Source organism: Eumetopias jubatus, unplaced genomic scaffold (assembly GCF_037043125.1).
Source record: "Eumetopias jubatus isolate StellerSeaLion01/CBP00866 unplaced genomic scaffold, mEumJub1_p1.0 scaffold_9, whole genome shotgun sequence".
Taxonomy (NCBI): domain Eukaryota; kingdom Metazoa; phylum Chordata; class Mammalia; order Carnivora; family Otariidae; genus Eumetopias; species Eumetopias jubatus.
Window position 1 is genome coordinate 90,917,757 of NW_028274815.1, and position 24,028 is coordinate 90,941,784.

Consider the following 24,028-nt stretch of genomic DNA (forward strand, 5'->3'; position numbering starts at 1 on the left):
CCACTGCATTTAGAAGGATTTCTGGAATGACCACAAAGTACTGCCAGTCTGTTTTTGGTGCTGTCTGTGCCTGCAAACCATCCCAGGACAGCCTGGAAGCTCCTGTGTCTCCCTTGGTGATAAAGAAGAGACCACCAGAGACCCCATGTGGTGGTGGTATGCCCTGCGGACCTGGGAGGGGGCAGGTGGCCTTGGAGCATAGCAACTTAGCAGGAGGCTGGGGGATAGTGGCAGAATAGGGGTAATGGAGAAGCCGTGGGGTTCATGCTTGCTTTGAAAATGCTCAGTGAGTTTGAATGGAAGGTGCAGTACCAGGGAGACTCCTGCCGGGTGATACTGTCCACGTGGAGGTTGGGCCTTATAAGGGGAGCTCAGATAGGAAAGCTAAATTGGAAAAGCTTTCTGGAGAGCCACAGTTCTGCTGAGATGGAAGATGGCAAGGGTCCAAGGCATGGCTAAAGGAGGTGACTGGCCCCAACAGCAGCTGACTCCTACTCATAAATTCACCACGTGCATTTTACTATGCCCCAGTGCACGGCCAGTTCTAGAAGACACCTCTCTCTGCCTGCATACTTTGCTGTTGCCTAGTCCCCTAAGCAAAATGCTATCATGTCATTCAAGAACTCATTGCTTTGTCATTTGTCTTTGAATTATTTCTGGGTCAATCAACCCCACAGCTCTTCTCTACCAGCTCACGAGCTACACCTGTGGGGCTCTCTTTTCTTGCGTGGGCTTGCACATCGTGGTGACGCAAAGCTCAGGTGGACGGAGATACAGACCAGCAAAAACTTTCTGCAGTTGTGCTTCAAAGACTCCTTACTGTTTTATATACAACCCAGACAGGTTAAAAATAAAGAGGGCCCCATATAAGAACAGAGAGGGGAAAATCGAGATGAGCAGTATAACACGCATGCTTTGCAGGTCATAGTACATGTTGTGCTCAGGGTAATTTTTTTCACCTCTGAATTCAGCATTTGCTAAGCTCTGTGTCTGGTGTTCATATGACTCTCAAAGTTGCATAAAATGCTAAAGCTCATCAAGAAGGCAAGGAGAGGGGGATTGCCAAGAATACCCATCTCCAGAGTCGTCAGGCAGGGTCCCGTCCATTTTTTAAAAAAGATTTTATTTCTTTAATTGAGAGAGAGAGAGAGAGAGAATGAGTGGGGGGCGGGGGGGGGGGAGACAGAGGGAGAGGGAGAAGCAGACTCCCCGCTGAGCAGGGACCCTGATGCGGGGCTTGATCCCAGGACCCCAGGATCAGGACCCGAGCTGAAGGCAGACGCTTAACTGACTGAGCCACCCAGGTGGCCCCTTCTGTACCATTTTTTATGCAGAAGTACAGATGGTAATGTTATAAGTACCTTTAAAATACCCACAGAGGATTGGCCTGATGGGTGAGGTAGTCCGGTAAGAGGCTCTCTGTCAGTGTTAGAGACTGAATGCCACTGATGTCAAAATGGAAATATCAAAGACATACCAAAAATGGCACTAGATTCCCATGAGTGTCTAAAATGCGCTCATCAACCAATGACTCACCACAACCCTTCTTGAATTGGTATGTTCAGCTTGCATCAATCCATTTGTGAGCTGGAACAAAGGAAATTGCTGCCCTCTGTGCAAGCTGGCACTTACTCCTATGACCAGCAAGCTGGATCAGTAGCCTTGGCCTGTCCCCAGTTCAGAGGAGAGGCAGGGGTAGCCCACTGACCGTCCCTGACACATGTGGAGCCCTGAGACCTGACTGGAGGCCATCTGAGGCTAACAGGGGCTGTCCATGTAGCTGCCCCTGGAGACACTTGTGGTGACCCTTTGTTGCCTCTGTCATGGACCAGTGCATGCCTGGCCAGGCTGGATTCAGCATTCATCAGCATGGCCAAGGGCCACCGCACAAAACCAGGAGCCCCTGGCACTGTACTTCTGTGTTAGTGCTCAGGATGTCACAGGACTGGTGTAGGGGCCTTAATCTTAAAAAAGGTGCAAAAGAAACATGAACAACCCTGCTTTTAGAAGCATGCTATATCCTCAAAGCTTTATATACATCATCCAAAAACAAAATGTTTACAATTTGGAAATGTAATTTGAGGCAACACATATGGCCAGATGGAAGAATGTAAAATTTAATACATTGAGATTTTAACCCTAGATCAGAATCTGCAGGCATGGCCTGGGCTCTGCCCTTGGACAATCAATGTGTGGGTTTCTCTGCTACAGACAAAAAAATCACAAAATCAAGATACTAATTAGTGAGACAATGCATCTTCTATATCTGGAAAAAATTCCTGTAATACACTCCAGGGAACAAAACAGACATGACGTATTTGTTCATTTATACACCAAAACTAGTTAAAAATCAGTTAACTTATATCCAGCATTAGATTCCAGAGGAAAAAAAAAACCAAAAACAGATCAAAATCTGATTTGTCTTGGCTGCCCCAGATCATTAATATTTATATGGAATTGTTTAAAGTTGCAAAACAACTCTCAGAAGCTACAATCAGCATATTAAATGTGCATATGGAGATAGAGATATCCTTGAAGCAGGGGAGAGGGAGGAAGGAAAGGAGGGAGGAGGAGGGGGGGAGAGAGAGGGAAAGAGAGGGAGAGATCTTTTGATGGCTATCAAGCCGCCATTGCACAATTTCCTGATAGAAGTTAAAATATATCCATCTGATACAGTGAGCCCATCCCTCAGTCGTGTTTTTAAATCATTTGTCTGCAAAGTCAACTCTATTTCTGTGCCTGCCTCTTCCAGCCCTGGAGCTCCCTCCTCATAACCTTAATTGACATGGCACTCACTTTGGGAGACTGAGGTGGACCTGTTCCAAGTCCTTCCCATCCATTCTGTCCCTTGGTAACATTTCCTCCCCATGCGGCCCCTTCACCCCTGTTTCTCTGCACTTCCTGGGGCCGTGACATGTTTTGCCAGGTCTTTTTCCCAGACTCCAGCCCAGATTTTGTGGCTTTAGTAGTTAACCTGCTGAACCAGAAAATCTCTAACTCTCCGCCTATTACCTTGGATGACCGGTGATTCTCAAGTAGAAAGTTGGATCCTGTGCTAATTCAGAATCTGCTAGTGCTCACAGATGCATTCATTAGATGGTATTCAGTTTACTATGAATCAGGGGACGTTTGAGATGATGAACTTGAGGACAGAAGAGGGGCATAGTGAAGTACATAAACCACTGGACTCCAAGACATGCTGATGATTGCGAACAGCACCATTCAGCACGTGTGGAATATGCAAGGGTCCAGTTTTATGTAAATGCACCCATTCTAAACACACAACTTTGGAACAAAACAAATAATGACCATTTCAGAAGTATGTCCTTGTGACAAGGTTTAGAATGGAGAACATAAATGCTGGTTTGTTTTGGTAAGAGAAGTGGTTAGAAAGATGGACAGGTGACAGCTTCTGAAAACACCCAAAGCATTTTTCTTCAAATATTTGAAAAGGTCCCAGTTTGTTTTCACACCTGTCAAAGGTTTGCTGTGACTATGCATCTGGCTGATGGGAGGGTGGAGGAAGATGAATGGCCCTGGGTCTTCTTCCATCTATCTCCAGTGACCCCAAGGGTGTACGGGAGACATCCAGAGAGACCCCACAGTGCCTGACAAATGTGTCTGCTCACTTCCTTGTGAAATGATTTTTTAATCTAGAGATGAGTCTATTTTAGAACATACTCTTTGCATACTGTGCTTCCTGACTATTCTTCATGGTGTTGTACTTCCAACCTGTTACACTCTGTTAATAGACTCTCTGCTCTACATTCAAGGCTCTCTGGCCTTTCCCTGTCTTCTCAGTTCTATGTCAGTTGGCTTCCTTCTGCAGCATAACGTTTATGTCAGCGTGATTTATTCCTCCCCCCACCCTCAGGTCATCTCTGTCTTTATTGTTTTCAGCTATGAAGCAGGAACAAGCCAGATGGGCCAAAGAATCAACACCCCCTGAGAACAGCACTCAACCCATGACTGACAGCACCTCCTCCTTTTGGTGGAGTGCCTTGGAGGAGTAAGATGGGTTCTGTCTCCCAGAGGTTCCCTGTGGGCTTACTGCCAGTTGTCCACTGTTCTTCATGGGACATGTCCCCAGAGTATTCTTCGGAAGCCTGACTTGGTCTCTGTCATGGCCAACTTCTCCCAGCTCTGTCTGGACACCCTTAGGTGATACTACATTTATAAGCCAAGTGGTTCCTCTTTAGGAAAGGACCAAGCAGAACATGGGTGTGCACATCTCTGCATCAGACACAACCAGAACTTAGTGAGCACCTAAGAAGTGCCAGACTCTGTGCTTGGTACCATTTACACAGGGATGCTACTTCCTCTGAGTGTGATGGGCTTTGTCCCATTTTCTTTTTTTTTTAATATTTTATTTATTTATTTGAGAGAGAGAGAAAATGAGAGATAGAGAGCACGAGAGGGAAGAGGGTCAGAGGGAGAAGCAGACTCCCTGCTGAGCAGGGAGCCTGATGCGGGACTCGATCCTGGGACTCCAGGATCATGACCTGAGCCAAAGGCAGTCGCTTAACCAACTGAGCCACCCAGGCGCCCGGGCTTTGTCCCATTTTCTCACACACCTGTCAACCTCAGTAATTTTGTACTTGGTCACTCATGCAGAGCAAAGAGCCAGTTCAACTTCCTGTTAGCACCAGAAGGAACGGGAATTCAAGCAACAGATAGAATCTAAGTTCTTCAACCAAGCCCTCAATTTTCTAATTAAAAAACATTCCTGTTATGAAATAAATATATTCCCCATATAAACAATTTAATAAAGAGAGAAATGCAGACTTCTGCTTCTGGTAACGCCTCTAGTATCTTCTCCACAGAAGACAGATAAAAACCCTAGAGCAAATATTGAAGAACATTTTTAAAAGCATCAAAAAGATAAGAAAATGTGGGGTTATTAGACCAAGCCAGAGGGAAGGCAAGAATCTGGAGGGGTAAGCCAGGCACAGGGAGACACTTCTGCTCTGGTGATGTTTGCTGACCCACAAGAGGAGCCTGAGAGGGAGTGTTTGGTTGCTTTTGGGGCTCAGAGCCCACCCAAGATGGAGATCTTGGCAAACGAGCCGCTGCCAGAGGATAGAGAACCAAAGAGCTATCACTGAAGAAACAGTGAAGTAAAAGTATACCTTCCCTCTCATGAATTACAGCCCGGCTCTACACCTACTCAAAACTTGAGCTTGGGGGCCCCTGGGTGGCTCAGTTGGTTAAATGTCCGACTCTTGCTTTCAGCTCAGGTCATGATCTCAGGGTCGTGGGATCAAGCCCCACGGCTGGTTCCATGCTGAGCTCTGCACTGAGCTGAGGGTGGAGTCAACTTGAGATTCTCTCTTCTTCTCCCTCTGCCCCTCCCCCACTCGTGTGAGCACTTTCTCTCAAAACAAAATAAATCTTAAAACAAAAATAAAACAAAACAAAACAAAAAAACTTGAGCTTGTACTAAGGTGACCCTGAATTCTTTGTACCCCAAGTCCTGGCAAAAGCAAAGAAATACCTATCTGAAGGAAGGTGACATCATTCTAATCCTCAAAATATTCCATGGATACTTTTTTTAAAAAAAGATTTTATTTATTTATTTGATAGATAGAGAGAGATAGCACAAGAAGGTGAGTGGCAGGCAGAGGGAGAAGCAGGCTCCCCACTGAGCAGGAAGCCTGGTGCGGGACTCGATCCCAGTGTCCCGGGACCATGACCTGAGCCAAAGGCAGATGCCCAACCAACTGAGCCACCCAGATGCCCTTCCATGAATACTTTTTTTCCCCCAAAATAATGACCAGCATACAACAACAAAAATCTAAGATCATATGTCATGAGTGAGAACAAAGAGAAATAAAAAAATAGACTCACAGGATTCCCTGATATTATAATTATCAGGCATAGACTATAAAACACCTCTGCTTACTATATTCAAGAAAACAAGAAGTTTAAAATTTTGGCAGGTAATGGCTATAAAAATGTGTTATAGCAGATCTGAAAAAGAAGAAACAAATTCTAGAGCTGATACATTAAAAAGAAAAAAAATATTCTACCTTGGTGAATGGTTTATCAGAAGCTTCAATACACCTGAAGAGGGAACAGCTGCCCAGAATTCTGTATCTACTGAAAACACCTATAAGAATAAAAGTAATAAAATGATATTTTCAACGACACAAAACAGATAGCATTTCACCAACAGACCCATATTAAAGGAAATTCTAAAAGATGTTCTCCAGAAGCCAGAAGGTCAAGGATTCAGGAAGGAATAAAGAATGAAATAAGTGGAATATGCGGATATATGCAAATATATAAGACAGTATATAAGACTGTATAAGACTGTATAAAAATATAAGACAGTAACAATAATATCTTCTTGGAGGTATATCTGTCTATCTACCCTTCAATGTATATCTAAAAAAGGAAATAAAACAAGAAAGGCCCAAATTCATACTTTGGAAAGATTAATAAATTTGATCATGTAGATGAAACTGACAAAATTCTAGCAAAATATAACTCTCCAGAATGCAACCTAACTTATCAATGTTAAATACATTAAATCAGTAATTTAAAATCTTCCTACAAAGAAAGCTCCAGGCCCAGATAGCTCCACCAGTGAGTGCCATGAAAGAGACAACAAATAAATAATTTCAGTTTTATGTAAACTTTCAGAGAACAGAAAAAGAAGGCAATGAATGCAAGGTCAGTTTAACATTTTCCAACCAGCCAATGCAATTTACCTCACTGTAGATTGAAGGAAAACACTCACATAATTTTTTCATTTGCACAAAAAGCTTTTGATAAATTCAACATCCTTTCATGATTAAAAAACAAGGCATCTGAAAGATCCTATGTCACTATTAAGGTTGGATATTTTCCCTTAGACACCTGAGACATGATAAGGATATCACTTATACTAAATAGAGCTTTTGCAAGTTCAGTCAGGAAAGATAGAGCAATGAGGGCTTGGGAATGTAAACTTAGGGAATAAATAATAAAGACATGCAAAGAAGCGAGCCCTAAGGAAGTCACCACAGTGCTCACTGGCGGGGTCAGGGGCCAAGGTCAGGAGGGAGTGTGGCTGGGGGGATACTGGAGGTATTGTATTTCTTGACCTAGGTGATGGTTACTTGGCCATGTGCTTTAGACTAATTTGTTAAGCTATACAATTATATATATATATACTGTTTTGAGTGTTATTTTCAAACTAAGAATGGTTTGAAAATCATCTTCACATTAATGGTGTTAAACACTCAAATAGGGGCGCCTAGCTGGCTCAGTCAGAGGAACATGCAACTCTTGATCTTGGGGTTGTGAGTTCGAGCCCCAAGGTCAGGGTAAAGACTACTTAAAAATAAAATCTTAACAAAAAACACAAAAAACACACACACAAAACCACGAAAAATAAACACAAACACACACCAAAAAACCACAAAAAATAAACAAACACACTTGCGCAAAGAAGAGAAAAGTCGCTCATTGCCTGTATTTGGGGTCGTTTTCTTTCTAGTCCCTTTCTGTTTTCCTGACTTTCAGAAATGTATAACAATATATTCCATACCTGGAGAGCTCAACATTGTAATAAATGAAGACATAAAAGAAGAATCAATCGACTGATTCTTCCAAAAAACAACCGTGGGATAATTTTTGAAGCCACAAACTAGCTCTTGTTGGAAGGATAAATGGGGACTGATAAGAAAATAATAATTTTTACATGGGAACTCAAATCAATCAGCATTAAATTGAAAAAAAAAAAGCGATCATGGATGTGATTGAATTAGGACTTCTAGGTACCAAATGTGGGCATAGAGGAATTCTCTTGGCGTCGCAGTGTTTCCTTAGAACCTCGCCTCCAGGGGCCCCGTTCTGGTATGCAGTGAACCTGTTATTGTGATCCTGAATACGTTAAACTAACTTGCTGAGCTTCAGCTTCCTCACTTGTTGGGCCCGAGAGAACCTGCGTCTTGACCAGTGGCCCTCATGAGGATGAAATGCAATCCACCGTGAACTTGCTCCACGGAAGTGGCTCTGAGTGTATCTGAAGGATTCATACACAGCACAGACCCTGATGTGAACAGGCTCTGCACAACTTTTTCATCTGTGCAATGGTGATAATACTGGTACCTCATTGTATAGTGTCTTTGTGATAATTAGGTGCCCATAAAGCACTTTGCCCACTGCCCATCTCGAATTTAACGCAATGCTCTTACTGTCGTTCTGGTTCCATGGAGAGGTGCCGCTCTCGCCCAGTACAGAATAAAGACTGGAAGTCAGCTTATTATATCACCCACTTTCCTTTTGGTGTCCGGTCTGTGTAGACCACAGAGAGTCTTTCTGCTGCATTTTCAACGTTCCTGTGTCCTTAGAGGAGGGGCAGCCCTCTGGGGATAACAGGGGATAGAACCTCAGGTTGCCGGATGCCCATGTGACTAGCTCAGCACCTGTGCTTCCTGGAGGAGGGACATGAGACACATGTCCTGCACCTCAGAGTCCCTCAGCCTCCTGCCTCAGGCTGGCCACCAGCTGCTCTGCCCCAGGCCTCTCCTCCACCGCAACCCAGGCAGGCATGACATGCCACCTGTGTGGGCTGTGGGAGCCAGACAAAACTCCCTCTCCAGCAGCCCCTCCCAGAAAGGTCCTGTTGCTGGGAGGTGGTGGCCAGCATGGTAAGGCACTTACATTTCTTTCCTTCCATGCATAATTTCCATTCTCCCTCACTTTCGTTGGCCTGGGATTGTACCTCTAAATAAAACAGCACCCCAGCCTTGCTGCAGGTTCCATGTCGAGGGAGCCAGGGGCAAGTCCAGGGGGCCAGCAGACCTTTCTGCTTCGTGCTCGTCAGCCTGCTGCAGTGGTGTTAGTCATCTCCTGGGGCCCCACAGGGGAAGCAGTGGCCTGTGGCCTTCCAGCCCCCTTGGGCCGGGCTGGGGCTGCGCTCAGCCACTGCAGCAAGGGCTCGCCCTCTCTCGGTCCAGCATCTCCTGGAGAATAAGGCCCAAACTGATACACTGCCTAATAACTGTAGTTCTCTACAAAGAATGGGGCAGAACCTGGGGAGGTTGAAATATGTCCTGAACTATTAGAACAGAAACAAAGAAAATCACATGCAGTGCTTCCCCTATCATAAAGCCCGAATCTCTTCTGCGCACGCTATTTCTTCCCTCCAGCTTGCACTTTTAGCTGCAGACAAATGCAGTGTGGACCTCCATCATCCGTATCCTGAGCAGCAGTTCCTCCAAACGCAACCAGGAAGACCTCAAGAAGTCTGGGTGACAGGCTGGGGGTAAGGAAGGAGGAAGAAATTCAGGGGCAGTCTCCTCCCTGATTGATAGATCAGCCAATCTCATTGGCTCAGCATGCCCCAGACACCATGTGCACCTCTCTGTGCTGCTGTGAAGCTCCCTGCACCCCAGCAACAAGAGCTGCTGCTTCCAGGCTCCTGCACAAGCCACGCGTGTATGCAGGGCGTGGCACCACCCTGTAGTTGGCACAGAGACTAATCATGTAAACATGGTAACAGTTGATGGTCGTTGACATCTGGGGGTGTGTGAGGGAAGGGCACATGGTAATCACATGTGTGGGTGCTGTGGAGAAGTAATGTAACAAGGGAAAAGGTGCCTTCATATTTAATCATCTCTCCAGGTTGCTCTTGGCAAAATACACACACACACACACACACACACACACACACACACACACACACACACACACAGATACACAACATGGGAGGCATTCCAGCTGCAAGAGGTCAGAAGTCTAGGCAACGAGCAGAAATCCCTAACAGTTTCCTGCTTCATATTTTTAAATCATCTGAACAATTGCACATTTTTCTAAGGGCAGCTCAGTTTGTTCTTTTGATATCAATAAAGTGGAAGATGGGGCAAGTCATCCAAGTCCCAATGGCCCCATGGATTGGTTCTTTTTAGCTCCAATAGAGTGGTGGCTCAAGAGCCAACTACGAAAGCGAATCCAACAAATGGCATTATTTGGCAGTCTGCAAGGAAATCATGCCCTCACTCTCTTTGAGAGGCATGTCTTGAGAGTGATTATAGAAAAGTTTGGGGCCTTTCTGGGAAATGGGGTGAAAACCTTGACAAGAATCCTATGAATCAGCCATAATCAATTGGTATTAATATCCAAGGTGGAGATTCAGGAGGGAGGGAAGCATTTCATTCCCGCCAGACAGTGATGGTGTCCCTCATGTCTTCTACCAGCGCTGACCCGAGTGGCAAGTTTTTACACCCCAAATGCCATAATTGCTTCCCTCCACCTTTGCAGAATTTGTGCAGTCACTTATTCAGAGGAGAAAAGACAGCCTACAATGTACTTGACTTGTGTTTCTACTCTGCTAGAGAAAGTCAAATTCAAGAAAAATACTAAGTACCTTTAGTGCATATTATTACTCAGGATTGCCTGGTTCTCTCCCATAATTTAATAGCATCCAATCCTAATGGAGTCAGATGAGGGAAGGACAGACATATCCCTATCCCTGATTGGGATTGGGATTGTTGTTTCATTGAGAAAACAAGAGGAGAGGATTCTAGATATGGTCCAGACCACCACTGGATTGTCTGTTCCTGGATGATTATACCAGCCTCCAGCAAGTTGTCCTGGCTTCTACCCTTGCCCTCCACAGGCTCCCCTGATAGAGTGTAGACAGGTGGTGTCTTTCCCCTGCTCAAACACCCCAGTGGCTTCTTGGCCCAAAGAAAAAGCCTGAGTCACAACCTAAAAGGCCCTGTGAGGTCTGCCCCCACCCGCCCCTCTCTTGGCTCATTTCCTCCTCCACCCCCAACGGGCACCTGCTGCAGCCACACGGGCTTCCACATCATTTGTGTGCACCAGGCATGTTCCCCACTCAGGGCCTTTGCACTGGCTATCCCTCTGCCTGAGATGTTCTTCCTCAAGAGGTCCTCATGGTCAGTCTGTAGTTTCATCATGAAATGTCACCTCCTCAGCAAGCCCTTCCATGGCCACCCTATTTAAAAATGTATGCTCCATATCCATTTCCAACTTAATTTTTCTCCTGTATAATGTATCACTATTGGACACTCTCTAAGTTTACTTTTGCATGTTCTCTGCTTCTCATCATGAGAATGTCGGCTCTGTGAAGGTGGAGTTCTGCTTTGTTCACTGCTGCATCCCTGTACCCAGAGCGGGGCCTGGCACATAGTAGGTGCTCAATAAATATCAGATGACTGACTGGATTTTAAGGATACTATTATAGGCCAGGTTGGACACTCATTCTTCTAGTTTTTATACCATAGAGAGATTCCTCTTTTTTCCCCCTATTTTGTCCAATTCCCCTTGCTGGTGCTATTCATAAAATTCATAATCTGGTTCTTAATACCTTCTCATTTATTACTGTTATAATGTTGCAGTTAGTAAAAGAAAGAAACATTTTATGAAATGAAATGAAATCAAGACATAATAAACACTGGAATATAGGAGACGTTTGCAGCTGATGCAGCACATGAGACTCTCCAGGCTCTCCGGTGCTCAGGTCCAGACCCAAGGCCTCCTGGGGGAGGGTCCCCAGCCTCTGTCTTGCTAGCGCCTGCCCTGTGGGATTGAGTGAAGGTACTGAGGGCAAGCACCACAATCCTGTCTAGAATGGACCTTTCTTTCTAAATCTTTTTTTTTTAAAGATTTATTTATTTATTTTGAGAGAGTGAGAATGAGAGAGAGCACATGAGAGGGGGGAGGACCAGAGGGAGAAGCAGGCTCCTCGCTGAGCAGGGAGCCCGATGCAGGACTCGATCCCAGGACTCCAGGATCATGACCTGAGCCGAAGGCAGTCGCTTAACCAACTGAGCCACCCAGGCGCCCCTGGACCTTTCTTTCTAAATACAACACGCTGTAAGCAGGGTGGGGGATGGTGGATTTAGAAGCAAGTACTGCACTTCTATTTTTGTTTGCAAACAGATAAAAGTTAAAATTATATTGCAGAAGATTGGATTTTAAGGGTTAGAAATATTGATATTTACATCATGTACCCATACTTGCTACCTCTCCAATTTCTATACATCATTTAATCCTTTGAAACTTCAATTTTCTCATCCATAAAATGAGGATAATAACTGCCCATCTTTCAAACTCATTGCAAGGATTAAATAAGAAAAAGTGTGTGCAATAACCAGCTCACAGAAGCCACTCAGCAAACTAGGGATTCATTTCTATCCTCCACATCATTCAGAAGCATCGGTTCCTAGATGGATCTACCAAAATTGCACACAACACTTTCCCCTCTATAAATTGGCTTAGAAAATCTGCTTGCATTGAGAGCTAGATCAAACAACTGATACAGTTGGAGTAAAATCAGGCTGTGGATGAATGCCATGTTCATCCCCCCACCGGCCTCCACGTCAAATCCTCCATCTTGACGGGCCCGTGCAGCTGCCTCCTCCAGAGGTGGCTCTGCACCAGGCCACCCTGGTAATCTCAGCCCACCGCCAGCCACCCCTGGCCTTAGGACACCATCCGACCTCACTGAACCCCAATTTCATGGCCCACAGGGTGATATGATGGCGGTGCTGTGTCCCAGATTTCCCATGTTCAAATGCAGATTCCTGGGCCCCACCTCCAGATGCTCTGATCGAGCAGGTCTGCGGTGAGACCAGACAATGTACATTGTAAACTGTGTTGGCCATGTTGATGCTGCTGGTCAGGACCAGGCCCCGAGAGAGCAGGTGCTCAGTATTTAACGTAGGACCAGCACCCATGAGGTACTCAGCAGCTATCACCCAGTTTGCTAACACTTTCAGTACTATTGTTACTATTACTTAACTAACATTTTTTGATTTATAAAATCTGTGGGAGAAAATATCCTCTGTCTCCTTCCAAGTGTCTCTTTACTAGGGACCCACATGTGTATAGACAACTGGGATTTCCAGTAGAGCATGGTCAGCCCCTGCTGCTTGCAGGAACCTTGTGGGGATCATCTCCCTAACTTCACTTCCCTGGTGTGGCTGACTACATGCTGTAGGCTATTTTGATACCGTTTTACGGGTCAGGAAACTGAGGTGTGCTAAAGTTGCCTGCTGACCTGGACCCAGCTGGAATAAGGCGGAATAAAATGTAAGCTGGGTTTTGTAAGTCCAGGGAACCTATTAATTCTCCCCACTGCCCCGTGTCATCTAATGACTGAATTTGTTTTGTTTTGTTTGCCTGGAATGGACTCACACGTTCCTGAGTGGTTCACTGAGTGATTATTTTGACAATGCACAGACATGATCTAATTGTCAGTGACTACACTGAGATCTGATCTATGATAAAAGGAAAAAAATTACCCAACATCACACTTAGATGTCGAAGATTTCCTTGTGAACAGCGTTTGGAACGTGAGGGGTCCTGTCTTCACAGATAGGTCGGGACCTCACTGGTCCAGCATGCCCACCCCTGAGGGCATCAGGAGGCCCTGGAGGCAGGCCACAAGGGACCTCAGAGGAGCGGGCTCGGCCCTGGGCTCTCCTCTCTCCAGTGCGCATGGGGAAAACTCCCAGCTGGCCTCGCCCAGGAAAGCACTGATTTAATTTAGTGTAATGACTCCCAGGGTGTGTCTGTTCTATTGTGTGCCCCATACTCGCCCCTCGGCAGCTGCCTGCTCTCCTCCAAAGCCTGCTGCAGATTTTGTGTCTGCATTTGGGCTGAAGAGGCACACAGAAGGACCCACAGCCTGATGGCTGGGCTGGAGTGCTGTGTGCCCGGGGCTGGTCGTCCCCCAGGTCTGCAGGAAAGCCCAGAACTGCCAAAGCAGTGGGCTGGCAAGCAGCAAGTGTTGTAGGGAGAAGGATCAGGACACGGGCCCAGTGAAGGGCACTCACCTGCAGACAGTTCTCTATGAAATGTGGTACCTTTTCTTTGCTGGGGTTCCCCTGAGGGAAATCCACGCTCACAGCACCAGGAAAAGAGGGACTGAGAGCCTGGGAGCCGGAGGGGCCCTGGAGCCCCTCTTCTAATTCCAATGCTGCTGGTAACCCCCTACACTCCTCAAAAGTATTTGTTTTTCACTTCAGAGCAGTGTAACAAGAGGCTTCCACAGACACCGCATTTCACATTTGCTGCGAAACAAGTAATCAAAATGGTCTTTACCACCGAAGGTGTTAAACTTCATGACGCATCAGGCCCAAGTAAGAGGTTCTTAAGGTGTGAAGAATGAAATTACTTTCTGAGAGGGGGGCGGAGCAAGATGGCGGAGGAGTAGGAGACCTAGATTTCGTCTGGTCTCAGGAATTCAGCTGAATAGGGATCAAACCATTCTGAACACCTACGAACTCAACAGGAGATCAAAGAGGAGAGTAGCAACAACTATCTGAACAGAGAAGCGACCGCTTACTGGAAGGTAGGACGTGGGGAGAAGTGAAACGAAGGCGATATTCGGGAGGATAGACGGCGGGGGAGGGGCCTCCGCCGGCCGCTTCTGGCAAATGCTAGAGCCGCGCAGCACAAAATCGGAACTTTTAGAAGTCGGCTCCGCTGAGGGACGTTGCTCCAGTGGCTAAGCAGGGGGTGGAATCCTCCCAGGACAGTGTGGTCTCAGGACCCTCGGGGTCACAGAAAGACCGGGGGAGCCTGACTGCGCCAGAGCTCCCAGGTATCGGAGCGGGGAAGCCGGCTGCAGAGACGGAGCTGAGGCGCGGGCTCTCAGCTTGGGGTTGCCATAACCTGTGATCCGCGGCCCAGTCGGGCCACTACTCCTGCAGCAGGGACCCAACAAGCGGCAGAGCTGGGGAGACTCCCCTTCCTTCCCGGGGAAGAGCAGCGTGGGAACGCAACGCAGGGATCTGCTGGGTTTGGAGACTCCACACGGGGTCGGGTGCCAGAGATAGCAATGCTCGGTCACAGGCCGGGTGAGCACAGAGAGCGGCCGGAAACCGGGGACAAGGGAGTGACTGCTTTTCTCTGGGGGCGCACTGAGGAGCGGGGCCCCGAGTTCTCAGCTCCTCCGGGTGGAGATTGGGAGGCCACCATTTTTGCCTTGGTCCTCCAAGGCTGTATGGAGAGCTTGCAGGGAACAAAAGCTCCTGAGATCAAACCCGAGCAGCTTGCTTAGACCGGACCGACAAGGGCGGGGCAATTCAGCCTCTGGCAAAGACATTTGGAAACCACAGCAACAGGCCCCTCCCCCAGAAGATCAGCACGAACAGCCAGCAAGCCAAAACCAAGTTTACCGATCAAGGAGAACAGGAGAACTCCAGCGCTAGGGGAATACTGCACATAGAATTCATGGCTTTTTTTTACCATGATTCATTAGTTCATCAAAGTTAATTTTTGTTAACTGTTTTTTTTCTTTTCCCCTTTTTCAACCAACATCTTATCAATCTCTTTTTAAAAAAAATTTTATTTTTCAATTTTAGAGTCATATTTTATCCCTTCATAGTAGTTACCCTTATTTTTGGCATATATATATAAGTTGTTCTGTCTTTAAAATTTTGAGATACAGTTTCTTCTAACAGATAAAAATATACCCTAAATCACTAGTGTATAGCTCTGTTCTAGTCTCCTGCCTGATCACATTCTCTCCCTTTTTTCTTTTTTTTTTAAATCTTCTTTCTTTTTTCAAACAACTTCTTATCAAGTCCTTTTATAAAATCTTTTATAATTTTCATCTTTACAGTCATCTTCTATCCCTTCATTGTATCAACCCATATTTTGTACATATATGTCTTTCTTCCTTTAAAATTTTAGGGGGCACTTTTTTCTAACAGACCAAAATACGCCCAAAATCTAGTGTGTGGCACTGATCTATGCACTAGCTTGATCATATTTGATCACATTCTACTTTTTTTGTATTGTTGTGTTTTTGTTTTAATCTTTTTTTTCTCTTTCTTTTTTCTTTCTTTCCCTTTCTTTTCCCCTGGTTTCAGGTCTTTTCTGATTTGTATACAGTATATTTGCTGGGGGCGTTGTAAACCTGTTAGCATTTTGTTCTCTCATTCATCTATTCTCCTCTGGACAAAATGACAAGACGAAAAAAATCACCTCAGCTAAAAGAACAAGAGGTAGTACTGTCAGCCAGGGACTTACTCAATAGGGACATTAGTACGATGTCGGACCTAGAGTTCAGAATCATGACTTTAAAGATACTAGCTGGGCTTGAAAAAAGCGTGGAAGTTAATAGAGAAACCCTTTCTGGAGAAATAAAAGAACTAAAATCTAACCAAGTTGAAATCAAAAAGGCTATTGATGAGGTGCAATCAAAAATGGGGGCACTAATTGCTAAGATAAATGAGGCAGAAGAGAGAATCAGTGATATAGAAGACCAAATGATGGAAAATAAAGAGGCTGAGAAAAAGAGGGAGAAAGAACTACAGGATCACGAGGGCAGAATTCGAGAGATAAGTGATACAATAAGACAAAACAACATTAGAATAATTGGGATCCCAGAAGAAGAAGAAAGAGAGAGAGGGGCAGAAGGTATATTGGAGCAAATAATAGCAGAGAACTTCCCTAATGTGAGGAAGGAAACAGGCATCAAAATCCAGGAGGCACAGAGAACCCCTCTCAAAATCAATAATAATATGTCAACATCCCGACATCTAATAGTAAAACTTATGAGTCTCAGAGACAAAGAGAAAATCCTGAAAGCACCTCGGGGGAAGAGATATGTAACTTACAATGGTAAAAATATTAGATTGGCAACAGACCTATCCACAGAGACGTGGCAGGCCAGAAAGGACTGGCAAGATATCTTCAGAGCACTAAACGAGAAAAATATGCAGCCAAGAGTACTATATCCAGCTAGGCTGTCATTGAAAATAGAAGGAGAGATCAAAAGCTTCCAGAACAAACAAAAACTAAAGGAATTTGCAAACATGAAAACAGCCCTCCAAGAAATATTGAAAGGGGTCCTCTAAGCAAAGAGAGAGCCTAAAAGCAGCAAAGATCAGAGAGGAACACAGACAACATACAGTAACAGTCACCTTACAGGCAATACAATGGCACTAAATTCATACCTTTCAATAGTTACCCTGAATGTAAATGGGCTAAATGCCCCAATCAAAAGACACAGGCTATCAGATTGGATTAAAAAACAGGATCCATCAATATGCTGTGTGCAAGAGACTCATTTTAGACGCAAAGACACCCCCACATTGAAAGTGAGGGGGTGGAAAACCATTTACCATGCTAATGGACACCAAAAGAAAGCTGGGGTGGCAATCCTTATATCAGACAAATTAGATTTTAAAACAAAGACTGTAATAAGAGATGAGGAAGGACACTATATCCTACTTTAAGTGTCTATCCAACAAGAAGATCTAACAATTGTAAATATCTATGCCCCAAACATGGGAGCAGCCAATTATATAAGGCAATTAATAACAAAAGCAAAGAAACACATTACAACAATATAATAATAGTGGGGGACTTTAACACCCCCCTGACTGAAATGGACAGATCATCTAAGCAAAAGATCAACAAGGAAATAAAGACTTTAAATGACACACTGGACCAAATGGACTCACAGACATATTCAGAACATTCCATCCCAAAGCAACGGAATACACAATCTTCTCTAGTGCCCATGGAACATTCTCCAGAATTGATCACATCCTAGGTCACAAATCAGGTCTCAACCGGTACCAAAAGATTGGGATCATTCCCTGCATATTTTCAGACCACAATGCTTTGAAACTAGAACTCGATCACAAGAGGAAAGTCGGAAAGAACTCAAATACATGGAGGCTAAAGAGCATCCTACTAAAGAATGAATGGGTCAACCAGGAAATTAAAGAAGAATTAAAAAAATTCCTGGAAAACAATGAAAATGAAAACACAACTGTCCAAAATCTTTGGGATACAGCAAAGGCAGTCCTGAGAGGAAAGTATATAGCAATACAAGCCTTTCTCAAGAAACAAGAACTGTCTCAAATACACAACCTAACCCTACACCTAAAGGAGCTAGAGAAAGAACAGCAAATAAAGCCTAAACCCAGCAGAAGAAGAGAAATCATAAAGATCAGAGCAGAAATCAATGAACTAGAAACCAAAAGAACAGTAGAACAGATCAACGAAACTAGGAGCTGGTTCTTTGAAAGAATTAACAAGATTGATAAACTCCTGGCCAGACTGATCAAAAAGAAAAGAGAAATGACCCAAATCAACAAAATCATGAGTGAAAGAGCAGAGATCACAACCAACACCAAAGAAATACAAACAATTATAAGAACATATTATGAGCAACTCTATGCCAGCAAATTAGATCACCTGGAAGAAATGGGTGCATTCCTAGAGATGTATCAACTACCAAAACTGAACCAGGAAGAAATAGAAAACCTGAACAGACCTATAACCACTAAGGAAATTGAAGCAGTCATCAAAAATCTCCCAAGAAACAAAAGCCCAGGGCCAGATGGCTTCCCAGGGGAATTCTATCAGACATTTCAAGAAGAATTAATACCTATTCTCCTGAAACTGTTCCAAAAAATAGAAATGGAAGGAAAACTTCCAAATTCATTTTATGAGGCCACCATTACCTTGATCCCAAAACCAGACAAAGATCCCATCAGAAAGGAGAATGACAGACCAATATCCTTGATGAACATGGATGCAAAAATTCTCACCAAAATACTAGCCAATAGGATCCAACAGTACATTAAAAGGATTATTCACCACGACCAAGTGGGATTTATCCCTGGGCTGCAAGGCTGGTTCAACATCCGCAAATAAATCAACGTGATACAATACAATAACATAAGAAAAAACAAGAATCATATGATCCTCTCAGTAGATGCAGAAAAAGCATTTGACAAAGTACAGCATCCTTTCTTGATCAAAACTCTTCAGAGTATAGGGATAGAGGGTACATACCTCAATATCATAAAAGCCATCTACGAAAAACCTACAGCGAATATCATTCTCAATGGGGAAAAGCTGAGAGCTTTTCCCCTAAGGTCAGGAACGCAGCAGGGATGTCCACTCTCACCATTGCTATTCAACATAGTATTAGAAGTCCTAGCCACAGCAATCAGACAACAAAAAGAAATCAAAGGCATCCAAATCGGCAAAGAGGAAGTCCAACTCTCACTCTTTGCAGATAATAGGATACTGTATGTGGAAAACCCAAAAGACTCCACCCCAAAACTGCTAGAACTCATACAGGAATTCAGTCAAGTAGCAGGCTATAAAATCAATGCACAGAAATCAGTGGCATTCCTATACACCAACAACAAGACAGAAGAGAGACAAATCAAGGAGTCGATCCCATTCACAATTGCACCCAAAACCATAAGATACCTAGGAATAAATTTAACCAAAGAGGCAAAGGATCTGTACTCAGAAAACTATAAAATACTCAGGAAAGAAATCGAAGAAGACAGAAAGAAATGGAAAAACGTTCCATGCTCATGGATTGGGAGAACCAACATTGTGAAGGTGTCAATGCTACCTAGAGCAATCTACACATTCAATGCAATCCCCATCAAAATACCATCCACTTTTTTCAAAGAAATGGAACAAATAATCCTAAAATTTGTATGGAACCAGAAGAGACCCCGAATAGCCAGAGGAATATTGAAAAAGAAAAGCAAAGCTGGCGGCATCACAATTCCGGACTTCCAGCTCTATTACAAAGCTGTCATCATCAAGACAGTATGGTACTGGCACAAAAACAGACACATAGATCAATGGAACAGAATCGAGAGCCCAGAAATGGACCCTCAACTCTATGGTCAACTTATCTTTGACAAAGCAGGAAAGAACGTCCAATGGAAAAAGGACAGTCTCTTCAACATATGGTGTTGGGAAAATTGGACAGCCACATGCAGAAGAATGAAACTGGACCATTTCCTTACACCACACACAAAAATAGACTCCAAATGGTTGAAAGACCCAAACGTGAGACAGGAGTCCATCAAAATCATAAAGGAGAACACAGGTAACAACCTCTTCGACCTCAGCCGCAGCAACTTCTTCCTAGAAACATCGCCAAATGCACGGGAAGCCAGGGCAAAAATGAACCATTGGGATTTCATCAAGATAAAAAGCTTTTGCACAGCAAAAGAAACAGTCCACAAAACCAAAAGACAACCGACAGAATGGGAGAAAATATTTGCAAATGACATATTAGATAAAGGGCTAGTATCCAAAATCTATAAAGAACTTACTAAACTCAACACCCAAAGAACAAATAATCCAATCAAGAAATGGGCAGAAGACATGAACAGACATTTTTCCAAAGAAGACATCCAAATGGCCAACAGGCACATGAAAAAGTGCTCAACATCGCTCGGCATCAGGGAAATCCAAATCAAAACGTCAATGAGATACCACCTCACACCCGTCAGAATGGCTAAAATTAACAAGTCAGAGAACGACAGATGTTGGCGGGGATTTGGAGAAAGGGGAACCCTCCTACACTGTCGGTGGGAATGCAAGCTGGTGCAACCCCTCTGGAAAACAGTATGGAGGTTCCTCAAACAGTTGAAATTAGAGCTACCATTCGATCCAGCAATTGCACTACTGGGTATTTACCCCAAAGATACAAATGTAGGGACCCGAAGGGGTACGTGCACCCCAACGTTTATAGCAGCAATGTCCACAATAGCCAAACTGTGGAAAGAGCCAAGATGTCCATCGACAGATGAATGGATAAAGAAGATGTGGTATATATGCACAATGGAATATTATGCAGGCATGAAAAGGAATGAGATCTTGCCATTTGCAACGACATGGATGGATCTGGAGGGTGTTATGCTGAGTGAAATAAGTCAATCAGAGAAAGACATGTATCATATGACCTCACTGATATGAGGAATTCTTAATCTCAGGAACAAACTGAGGGTTGCTGGAGTGGTCGGGGTTGGGAGGGATGGGGTGGCTGGGTGATAGACATTGGGGAGGGTATGTGCTACAGTGAGCGCTGTGAATTGTGTAAGACTGTTGAATCACAGATCTGTACTTCTGAAATAACGCAACATATTTTTTAAGAAAAAAGAAAAAGAAGAAGATAGCAGGAGAGGAAGAATGAAGGGGAGTAAGTCAGAGGGGGAGACGAACCAGGAGAGATGATGGACTCTGAAAAACAAACTGAGGTTTCTAGAGGGGAGGAGGGTAGGGGGATGGGTTAGCCTGGTGATGGGTATTAAAGAGGGCACATTCTGCATGGAGCACTGGGTGTTATGAAGAAACAATGAATCATGGAACACTACACCAAAACAAATGATGTAATATATGGTGGTTAACATAATAAAAAAAATAGAAATTACTTTCTGAGAAAGAATCTAAATGCCAGCCTTGGCAATTGTGGCCTTGATATTTATTATAGTTACAATCTTTCAGCCAAAGATGCCGTGCACAGCTTGTCCTGCTCCAGAGATGGGGGCTTCACCTAGGATATAGAGTAGCCAAGACAGGGCAACCTCTCCAGCCTTTCCTGGTCCCCACTCATTTATCCAGTGCTCACTTCTGCCCAGCACTCTCCCCGCATGCTCATGCCGATGTTGGCTGCCATGACTTTGAACAGGTAACACTTGTCCCCGTGGAATACAAGGGAAAAATATCAATCCCACTGTAAAATTTGGCAATCAAGGTATAGCTCTGACATCGATGGTACTCCACCCCCCAACCCCAGCCAGGATAGGTAACGGGCTTTCTCAGCAGGGTTGGCCCAGGAGGTTGGGAGTGACCTGCCCCACGTCATCACAACAGGTGGCAGGACTGGGATGCAGGGGAGAAGGCTGATGTCACACATGCAGCTCCTGGGAAAAGCCTCAATGGCCTGTGATGTACGAGAAGCTGGTTCTCTCTGCCGCACACTCCCATCCTTCCCTTTCTTAGTGCAACTACCCTGGCCTATTTGCAGCAGGCTCACTCAGGTTCAGGGTGCAGTTTACACAGGAGCGGGCAGGCTCTGGGCCTTGGGGATCTTCTTCAGAGCATATTCCACTCACTGAGGGCATTTGTGCACATGCCTTTCTCCTGGTCCTGCTGTGTGTCCCAATCCTCGCCCATTTAGTAGTGCCCATGTCCCCTTCTTGGCGTCCAGGTACACCCAGGACTGACTCTGCCCCACAGCCTCCCAGGCCCCTGGCAGACCTGGAATCTTGCTTCCTGGTCCATGCCTGTTCCCCCAGAGAAGGGGGTCTTTGGCATTTGTGGGATAAAGTGACAAAAGTGAAGTTCAGATAGACGCCCCAGGCCAAGCTGGATATGGAACAATGGCTGAGCCCAACCCCAGCATTGCAGGACTGCCCCCATCCTCCATCTTGCCCTGCTCTTTATCTTCTAGAATTGACCATAGTGCAGTGCTGGGAGGGGGGCCTGCTTCATTCCTGCATGAGAGGGTCTCTCCAGAGTCCCTGCTAAGAATCACCTGCTCTCAGGGGTGTTCACTGCTCTCCCCTGCCCCTCTGTGATGTCGTAAAAGGAGGGAGGGGAGAAAGGAAAATATATCAAGGGAGTCTCTCTCACCAAACAAAACAAGGTCAACAAAGAAACTTGCAAAAAGCAGTGAGAGGCCACTGCTGGGCTTAGCCAGGGGACCAGTTTTCAAGCCAGGAGAAATAAATGTTTCAAACACAAGACCTGCCAGAGCCCCAGAACCCTAGAAGCTGGAGAGGGAGGCTTGACTGCTGAGCGATGCTCGGCATGCCCCAAGGACACACATGGGTGTGGGCACCACTTTCACCCCGCTGACCCAGGGAGCTGCCTTCCTCTGGTCTAGCTGGGATGACGGTGTCAATGTGGTAATGCTGAAACCCTCTGTGACTGGCAGATCAACAAAAACCGGTACAGAGACTGTTGCTGCACGAATACTCTTCATTTGCTACAGAACACCTTTCAAAGCCTGGCTTCCCTGAAGGCACAACAGGGAGCATGCTGTGCATGAAAAAGGCCCAGGGACCGACCCCCAGAAGCCCTCACCCTGGAGGAAGGACGGCACGATTCACTGTAGGATGGGCCATGTCCTCCAGCAGAACTTCAGCTAGGGAGGAGTACACACGGGCTGCTGGAACCTCATTTTATCTGAATGAGACTGTCGGCAGAGAGAACCACCCCAGCTCCCCACCTGCTTTCCCAGCAAGTCTGAAGTCCTTGCCCCGGGCACAGCGCCTCCCAGCACTGGGTCCAGCCCACTGGCATAACCTCCGTGCCTGCTCGAAGGCAGAACTCCCAGCCTGCTTTCCTGGAGGCCACGGGGCAGTCCCAGCACGCTGAGCTGAGGCCTCCTGACCCCCCTCGTGGGCCTGTCCTAACCAGAAAGCACAGGCCCCGTGGCATAGCCTGAGCTGCACAGGCTTCTCGGGGTCTCCTCCTCAGCAGCCTCGCTGTGCTGCGTGTGGGGCTGACGGAGAGAGGCTTACCTCGTGGGACAAGTAGAAGGCGGCAATGCCCAAAGGCCAGAAACAGCAGAGCATGGAGAAGACGCTGAGGCCCAAGTGGTCCCTTGGAGGCATCATGAGGAAGTTGTCCTCACTCTCTGTGTCGCTCGAGTAGTCGCTCTGCAAGACGGAAATGGGCAGGGATGGGACAGAAGAAGAGAGCATTAACAATGGAGTCACCCTACAATGCCCCGGACATGGGTGTCGAGCCTGGTGTAGAGCAAACCCTCCTGAGAAGGTCACTGTTGTTATAGTGCAAGTATACTTCCCTAAAGAAAGGAAGCCCCTGGTTGAGGAGATCTTTATCAAGAACAAGAGGAGAAAAATCCCAAGTACTTGGCTCTTGGGTTGTTCCATAGAAGGTCAAATCCTACAGAAGGCCATTATTTCACAGATCTTTGGGATCCAGGGACACATGGTGGGGATAGAGTTTTAATCTATACAAAGATGGGATGGGCACACTCAGAAGGCACACTCACCAGCATGTGGACTCCTCTCTTTATTCTAAGACTTCAAACTGGTTTACAGGGCTAGGCAGGGCCAGTGTGGGACAAGGGGACACTCCCTGACCCCCCTTCATTTCCTTAGACTCTGATCCGAGTTAGGATGTTGCTGGGCCTAGAGTCCACCCTGGGTGTTTGTGCTCCTCCCAGAGAAGCTAATGGCTGCTTTGTGAGAAAGCTCCTCTGGGATGAGGCCACTTGGCAGGCCCACGGGCTCCTCCCAGCCCTGGC

At 45.6% G+C, this 24,028-nt stretch overlaps 1 protein-coding gene across 1 annotated transcript in view; it reads right to left on the reverse strand.

Moving 5' to 3' along the window:
- The window catches only part of SYNDIG1 (synapse differentiation inducing 1), a 122,021-nt gene that overhangs the window by 54,583 nt on the left and 43,410 nt on the right, over nucleotides 1-24,028 (reverse strand). The window contains exon 2 of the mRNA XM_028123723.2: nucleotides 23,277-23,414. Within this exon, the coding sequence (XP_027979524.1) occupies nucleotides 23,277-23,414 (138 nt within the window). The remainder of the gene's footprint in view (nucleotides 1-23,276; nucleotides 23,415-24,028) is intronic.